This window comes from Sinocyclocheilus anshuiensis, unplaced genomic scaffold (genome assembly GCF_001515605.1).
Source record: "Sinocyclocheilus anshuiensis isolate Anshui unplaced genomic scaffold, SAMN03320099.WGS_v1.1 scaffold566, whole genome shotgun sequence".
NCBI lineage: Eukaryota > Metazoa > Chordata > Actinopteri > Cypriniformes > Cyprinidae > Sinocyclocheilus > Sinocyclocheilus anshuiensis.
In genome coordinates, this window is record NW_015542410.1 from 1,697,695 (window position 1) to 1,705,692 (window position 7,998).

The 7,998-nt window shown below is 38.8% G+C and overlaps 1 protein-coding gene across 1 annotated transcript in view; it reads right to left on the reverse strand.

The window, feature by feature from the left end:
* LOC107693266 (chloride channel protein 1-like) overlaps positions 1–7,998 on the reverse strand; it is a 33,317-nt gene that overhangs the window by 6,636 nt on the left and 18,683 nt on the right. The window contains exons 15-21 of the mRNA XM_016492573.1: positions 7,586–7,799; positions 6,280–6,413; positions 5,750–5,940; positions 4,866–4,947; positions 4,605–4,690; positions 4,232–4,276; positions 3,940–4,056 (exon numbers count right to left, since the gene is read on the reverse strand). Of these exons, the coding sequence (XP_016348059.1) occupies positions 3,940–4,056; positions 4,232–4,276; positions 4,605–4,690; positions 4,866–4,947; positions 5,750–5,940; positions 6,280–6,413; positions 7,586–7,799 (869 nt within the window). The remainder of the gene's footprint in view (positions 1–3,939; positions 4,057–4,231; positions 4,277–4,604; positions 4,691–4,865; positions 4,948–5,749; positions 5,941–6,279; positions 6,414–7,585; positions 7,800–7,998) is intronic.

Here is a 7,998-nt window from a genome sequence, read left to right on the forward strand (position 1 = left end):
CAGTGTCGGACTGAGTCCCAAAACACACTCGCTGCCAATCAACAGTAAGGGGCGTGTCTAGTAATGATTGGGAGAAGAGAGCGCTCAGTGAGTGCACAGGACGGATATCCGCAGATCGACTACAGATAGCAGATAAAAAAAAAGAGGAAAATTTCAAAGGAACAAAACATTAAAGAGAAGGGTTATGATCAGGCAAGAGGTAGGAAATATTGGAGCAGCTTTCCAGTGGAGAGAACTCAAGGAGCGGGAAGGCCTGGAATCGGATGCCAAGGTTGCGTTGTTTCTTCTTGATAGGTGAGTAATGTTGATTTTGCATTGTTTCACACAACTTACCCGTGTTGGCTTTTGTTTGAATATGCTTGTATGTCATCTTCACTTGTTTCCGCGATCGTCGTTGCCAGGGTTGCATACGTACGTGTGGGGCGGAAATTTTAAAATAGGGGCGAGGTCCTGTTGGCTTATGGGCGTGTTTGTTTTGGTGCTTTCAAATATCAACATTGTTTGGCAAAATTCGCTTAGTGCACCTTTAATACATCCTCCAAGTTTCATAACTTAAAATGTCCTCATCATCAATAAAAAAGCATTTATGTAATAACCCTCAGAAAACAGCTCGTTTTGGATCCGAGGTGCAAGGTGACGTCATCCGGGTGGGGTCATTTTCATATGACCACCTCCAGAGCAAAGACACTGACGAACAGCCATCTTCTCACCATAGGCCCTGCCCACTGCCCACTGGTCGCTTAACGGCTTGACACTTGATTACGCTGAATGCAGAATAGAATTTCTGCAGAACAGAGAACAGAATCACTGCCTCTATCTTGCCTACACTGGATACAGTATACAGATGCGCATTCGCTTTCTGACACAGTCCACGTGCTTGAGTCTGTCAATAGGACAAATGGAGTGAAAGAATGTTCACTTTGACGTATTTGGTTTAAACAGCTCGTTTGCGTCTTTGTACAGATATCAGAAGTTTCCCAGCGTAAGGAACAAGTGGATAGTTTATTTTTAATGGCATCCCGGATCGTGTCTGAGGATTTTGTTTTGTAAACGAGGCACAGCGTTATAGAGAGTTCACAAAGAAACATTTGTTAAAAGATGAAGCGGTACTAGATCTGATTGCAGCTGCATCACAAAGTAAATGAATTCATAATGTTTGTCTGGAAATGACCGTTTTATTTTGATTATGGTGTCAGAACACTCACATGCAATAGAGAGGGGGCGTTGATACGGTTTCCTATGCAATGACATTAGCCAATCATAACAGTGCCTGATTCCTGACAAGCCTTAAAGGACCCGCCTCTTAAAACAGGTCGTTTTAGACAAGAGGGTCAGAATGAGGGTTGAAAATAATAATTTTTCCCACATATTTATTTGTTTTTTGTGCAAACAACTTAATTAACATTATAAGTAAACCTCAAGGAACATATTAAAACAATAAAAAATCTATGTCATGACCCCTTAAAAATATAATACATAAGTCATATGCAATACTTTTATGGTATTTTACGCTGGAACAGCCTTGGTAGACTTTTATTTTTCCATTGAGATTATTATTGTAAAAGATTAACAATAGCAATTTCCACCTTTTTTATAGAGGGCCTCAAAACCTACAGGTTAATGAGCTGGTGCCATAATCACAATCAGACATTCTAATCAATGTTATGAATGTGAGTTTCCCAACAAGACAAACACAGACGTTGCCAGTATTAAATTAGTTAGGCTTTTCATGAAAATATAGCCTGTCCTGAATCAACAAGGATTTCTGATGACTGAAAATAGCTGACTATGCTATGCAAGACAACCTTCCAGCTTGAAACATTTTGGACTTCCCAACCCCATGACATAGCAGATATTGTGGAAATGGAAAAAATCTCACTCCTGTTACCAGAAACCTGAAATTATTAGTTTCAACACAGATATTTTAAAAAATGTCTCCTATTGTGTTCCACAGAAGATGCCAAACAGGCTTTGAACAACATGAGGGAGAGTAAAACATGACAGAATGTTCATTTTTGGGTGAACTATCACTTTAAATGTAGAAGGTCCAATATTTCAGTCAGTTTTATATTAAAAAAGTGACAGTAAAAGACTTAGAGGCAAGGATGGTGAATCTTTGGACAAACACTCAGAAAAGTACTTTGACTTGTGCTGCATTTGGTTCTTGTTCAAATCAGTTTTATCAACAGCACTCTGTTTAGGTGAAATAAATGCAGCTTTGTATAGCTCCATTCTAGGGTCATTTTAGGTATAAAAAAGTTTTGGAGTTAACAATTTCAGCCCTGAAGTTGCTTATACAATGCCTGCAGGCAGAATGAAACGTACAGCAGCAAACTAGCAAAGTTTAGAGCAGCACTGACAAACTGAAGATGACAATCTGACAGCCAGCGCACAAACTCTACTGCATGCAGTTGACATTAAGCAGTTAAATGGCACACTTCATTCATCTCAAGATAATTGATATTTCCTATATATGACATTATGATCTCTCCTGAATCTCTAAAATTGTTACATCACCAGTACTTGCAACATCCAGTGTCAAGAAGATGGCTGCTAAACCAATTCATTGCAAACAAATTCAGCAGATGGAGGTCTTCCATACTTATTGTGCCAGCAGAATGTGTCAGTTCCATGCATGCATTAAAATTTGGTTCAAATTTCCCATTTTTATTGAATAAAAAAGCATTTATGTAATAACCCTCAGAAAACAGCTCGTTTTGGATCCGAGGTGCAAGGTGACGTCATCCGGGTGGGGTCATTTTCATATGACCACCTCCAGAGCAAAGACACTGACGAACAGCCATCTTCTCACCATAGGCCCTGCCCACTGGCGTTCAGTCGCTTAACGGCTTGACACTTGATTACGCTGAATGCAGAATAGAATTTCTGCAGAACAGAAATTACAATCACTGCCTCTATCTTGCCTACACTGGATACAGTATACAGATGCGCATTCGCTTTCTGACACAGTCCACGTGCTTGAGTCTGTCAATAGGACAAATGGAGTGAAAGAATGTTCACTTTGACGTATTTGGTTTAAACAGCTCGTTTGCGTCTTTGTACAGATATCAGAAGTTTCCCAGCGTAAGGAACAAGTGGATAGTTTATTTTTAATGGCATCCCGGATCGTGTCTGAGGATTTTGTTTTGTAAACGAGGCACAGCGTTATAGAGAGTTCACAAAGAAACATTTGTTAAAAGATGAAGCGGTACTAGATCTGATTGCAGCTGCATCACAAAGTAAATGAATTCATAATGTTTGTCTGGAAATGACCGTTTTATTTTGATTATGGTGTCAGAACACTCACATGCAATAGAGAGGGGGCGTTGATACGGTTTCCTATGCAATGACATTAGCCAATCATAACAGTGGCCGATTACTGAGAAGCCTTAAAGGACACGCCCCTTAAAAACAGGTCATTTTTAGAGAGAGGGTTGAAAATCAAAAATTTTCCACATTATATTTATTTGTTTTTTTTTTGTGCAAAAAAACTTTATTAACATTATAAGTAAACTCAAAGAACATATTAAAATAATTTAAAAAATCCATGTCATGACCCCTTTAACAATGTAATCTATCCAATCCAATATTAGATGATACTGATAAAAAAAAAAAACTCTAATATGGTACAGATATATAATGCATTCATCACTATTGCCTTCTCTAGAACTGATAATAGGTGAACTGAACTTGTCTCAATTGATGAGCGTTGCAACATCGATGCTGTTATTGAACTGAACTGAATCAACTCTGAACTGACTTGAGCTGAATAATGACACTGTTATCTTCTGCAGAACTGCTTTACAGATTAAATAGAATTTGTTTCATAACTGATGAAGTTTGCAACATTAACTCTGTTATATTTTCCTGTTTATTACACAGTATGTATTGTATAAAGCACTATATAAGAGACATATCAAATGACTTGACTTGATATGGCATGTCTCTCACCTTATGTAGTGATGTTCTCTCAACCAGCTGGAAGGGGGAGGGATCTATTCTGATTTGATCGATATCCAGAGGTTTGTCCATCTCTGTCTCCTCCCAGGCTTTGATCTATGTGACCAAATCAAAACCACGTAAGGTTTCAACTCTGCTATGCCTTATTTTATTTTAGCAACTCTTCTGCAGAATTAAAACATCTTACAATATCCAGAACCTACATTAATACAATTTCCTTTCATGCTTTAATATCTACTCGGAAGCTAATTACTTATAGTATTGGTAATACCTGTTCTGGTGTCATTGTGTCAGTTAAAGGTGGAGGATAAGGCTCCTAGGGTGAAAAAAAAGGCAAAATAATTATATTATACATGACATGGTGCATTTGAACCAAGTATTCAAACTCATTAACATTTTAGCAAGAGTATTTGCATATTGACACATTCTATGGAAGACCATTCATTCCCTTTAACCGCACATGTCCTTGAAAAACACTGATGAATATTAATGCAGACCATTAGCAATACATTGGCTCTTCTCATTTTATCGACCTTACTTATTTCATACATGCTGAGAGGAATTCATTTAGTGCACTCAAATTCACTTGATGGAACAGACACACACAGGTTTTCAAAAGGGACTTATAGACACAAACAATGTACCTGTGGCTGACCTTCTGCGTGTCGTTCTGAAGAGGACGAAAAGAAGTTACGTAAAATTCTCCTGAAAGACGGAGAAGGACCCTTATCTAGGCAAGAAGAGGAGGAGAGAGAGAAGAAAAAATGGAAAAGACGGAAGGCGGATTAGAGGATGAGTATCACTTATATCGCCTCAAGATGCTTGTTCAATAGAAGTGCTTGCCTGAGGTTTATTAAGGTTTCTAAAGAGGATGGCTCAGTTATGTTTGCTGGAGAGTTTCTCACCGGGAGACGTGTGATTGGTGGATGGTTCTGAAGGTTTGGGTGGAGGCACAGGACCGTTTCTTTCCTCTTGAACTGGTATCGTCTAAACATTCACAGAGAACAGTAAGTACAAACTGTCATTTTGAAAAGGCATACAAAAGCAAAATTTCAGGAAAAATTATTTATTTACTCATTATTATTATTATGTAATTTTTTTTATTATTATTTATTACATTATATTTTTGGAGCAAAGCCGTTTCCCGTTGTGTTTTGATGGGTGGATGGACGGATGGGAATCATAGAAAGGAATGATAGCAAAAGAATGATAGAAACAAAAATAAAATGACAGATAGAACATGATAGATAGATAGATAGATAGATAGATAGAACAAACGAACGATAGATAGATAGATGATAGATAGATAGAACAATACATAGAACAAACGAACGATAGATAGATGATAGATAGATAGATAGATAGATAGATAGATAGATAGATAGAACAATACGAACGAACGAACGATAGATAGATTAGACAGACAGACAGACAGATAGATAGATAGATAGAACAATACGAACGAACGACAGAGACAGACAGACAGACAGACAGACAGACAGACAGACATAGATAGATAGATATATAGATAGATAGACAGACAATAGATAGATAGATAGATAGATAAACGATAGATAGATAGATATATAGACGATAGATAGATAGTAGATAGATAGATAGATAGATAGATAGATAGACAATACGAACGAACTAACGATAGATAGATTAGACAGACAGACAGACAGATAGATAGATAGATAGATAGATAGAACAATACGAACGAACTAACGATAGATAGATTAGACAGACAGACAGACAGATAGATAGATAGATAGATAGATAGATAGACCTTATCATCTTCATTCTCCTCCTCTTCTTCCTCATCAACAAAGGCAAAGGATTCCCAGCTGATTCTGGCACAAGGCACTTGACCTTGTGAGTTCTGTCCTTGTGTTAGGATCCGCCTCTCTGCTGACAGCCACCAATCACAGAGGGCGAGAAGCTCCGACCTCTCAATGCTGCCCAATAGAATCATAGATTCTGTTGAAGGTGAAGTGAGTTCAGAAGCCAGTTACATATGAGTATAAAAATGCTTTCTGACATTAGGGCTCTGTTCCGAAACCTGTACTGTAGAGATGGGCCTTATACAGGACCTGACTGATTTGAAATTCTACAAAGAAGCAACTTCATGTTGCTAAGCAAATGACATGAGGTTGATAGCTTGTTAGGTTTTTAAACAGAGCTTTTGATTGTTTGAGTGAAACAAAATAAAAATAGATATAGCTCACCTTGGTAGACTGCATGCAGCTAGAAAAACGTCATAATGGGAAATGTAATTAGACTCAAGAAATTGTCTAGAGACAGTCTGTGTGACATTACCTTTTGAGTCGACCAGCGGGAAGGTTTTTAAAGAGGTCGAGTCCAGCAAATGCAGTACTTCTCTGTATGTAGAGTGGGAACATAAAAACTTCACTTTCCTCACCATGATGTCCTCCACGAAGATATTATACTGGCTGCAGGAAAACAGAAACTGTGCGGTAATGCCACAGGCTAAAGGCTGGTTGACAGAGCTTAAAAAGGTTAATAACTCTAGACCGGTGGTCTCTGGTCTATTCTAATTGTACAAGAGAAGTACAATTCTTAATCCAAATAATAAAATGCACTTACTATATATAAAAGTGCAGTTAGAACAGTAAAATAAATATGCTTTTAAAAGGAAGCAGAAAATGGCACATTTCATCAAACTTATTGGCTGCTTTGGTAATATGGCTAACATAATCACACATACCATATTAGGCCCAGTAATAATCTTTAGCAAACCTCAAAAAGAACATAATTTTTTCATACTGTACCAGTGTTATTTTAGTATCATTAAGATAGTATTATAGTTTTTGTTAATATTTTGAATTAGATTTTATTTTTATATTTTCTGCATGCTAATTTTAGTTCTACGTTCTAATGCTAAGTTTAGGTAATGCATTTTATGTATTGCTCTAGATAATGGTAATTGATATCATTCGCTTTTGGCTTGACTATGTTATCAAACAGCTAATGTTGCTAATGTTACACAAAACACGGTTTATTTGCCATTTTAGACAGCTAATAATATGAAAAAAGCTCCACCCCGCAAGTTGACAGGATTGGTAACATGTTTTGGGACTGTAGGAAACGGGCTGTTTCAAACCACATTTTTGAGACCGTCTTTGGTACACAGCAGTTTTAAGGAGAAAATGCTCAGCAATTATGTTGTCTGATGAATTTCCACATGGTTTGTCTTTAAGCATATTGACAAACCCCTGAAGGACATGTAAAGAGGGGTCTATTTTGGCTAATTTATAGCAGGTTTGGTCACCACTTGATGTCCAAGGGCCCAGAGGAAGAACCACTACTTCAGACCACAAAAGGGTAGATTAAGACGCAGAGCGCATCCTTGATGAAGAGGTAATGAATAGCCCAAATCTAATGTGTGTGGAGTGGCTCAGTGTTAGCTGGAAGGGTGCCAAAGCTTCATGTTGCCGCCCCTCGTTAACAAGTGTATTTACTAATAGCTCCCGCTGCTAATGAATCACAAGGACTTTGAGGTGCTGTCAGCATGCGAGGGTGAGGGAACCTAGCTGCGCTGTGAGCCAAGCTGCTTTGTCACATACGTGGAGCCACGGCGCTGGCGTTTGTGATGTCTGCGCACCTTATGTGGCCGAAGCCCAGCTCGGGGAGATAGGGCAGTTTCTTGACCTGGATGATGGAGTCGTACAGCGACGGTTGCAGACCCTGCGCTACCATGTTGGCCAGGATGACGGCGACCATCATGGGAAGGATGTGAGAAATCTGACCTGTCAGCTCGAAGCAGATCACTGCGGTGGAAACGGTGTGAGTGACGGCCCCCGTCAGCGCCGCCGCACCTTAAGGGAAAGGGATAGACCAATAGAGTAACAGGACGGAAAGATGGAGTGCTGTAAGACAGGGTCATGACAGGAGTGACATAATGAACGGAGAGAGTATGGACACATGCAGCGGAAGATCAGAGATTAAGAGAAGAAAGGATAGGAACAGGAAGTGACATCATAAGCACAGTATGAGCACACATTAGGTAAGAGTGGT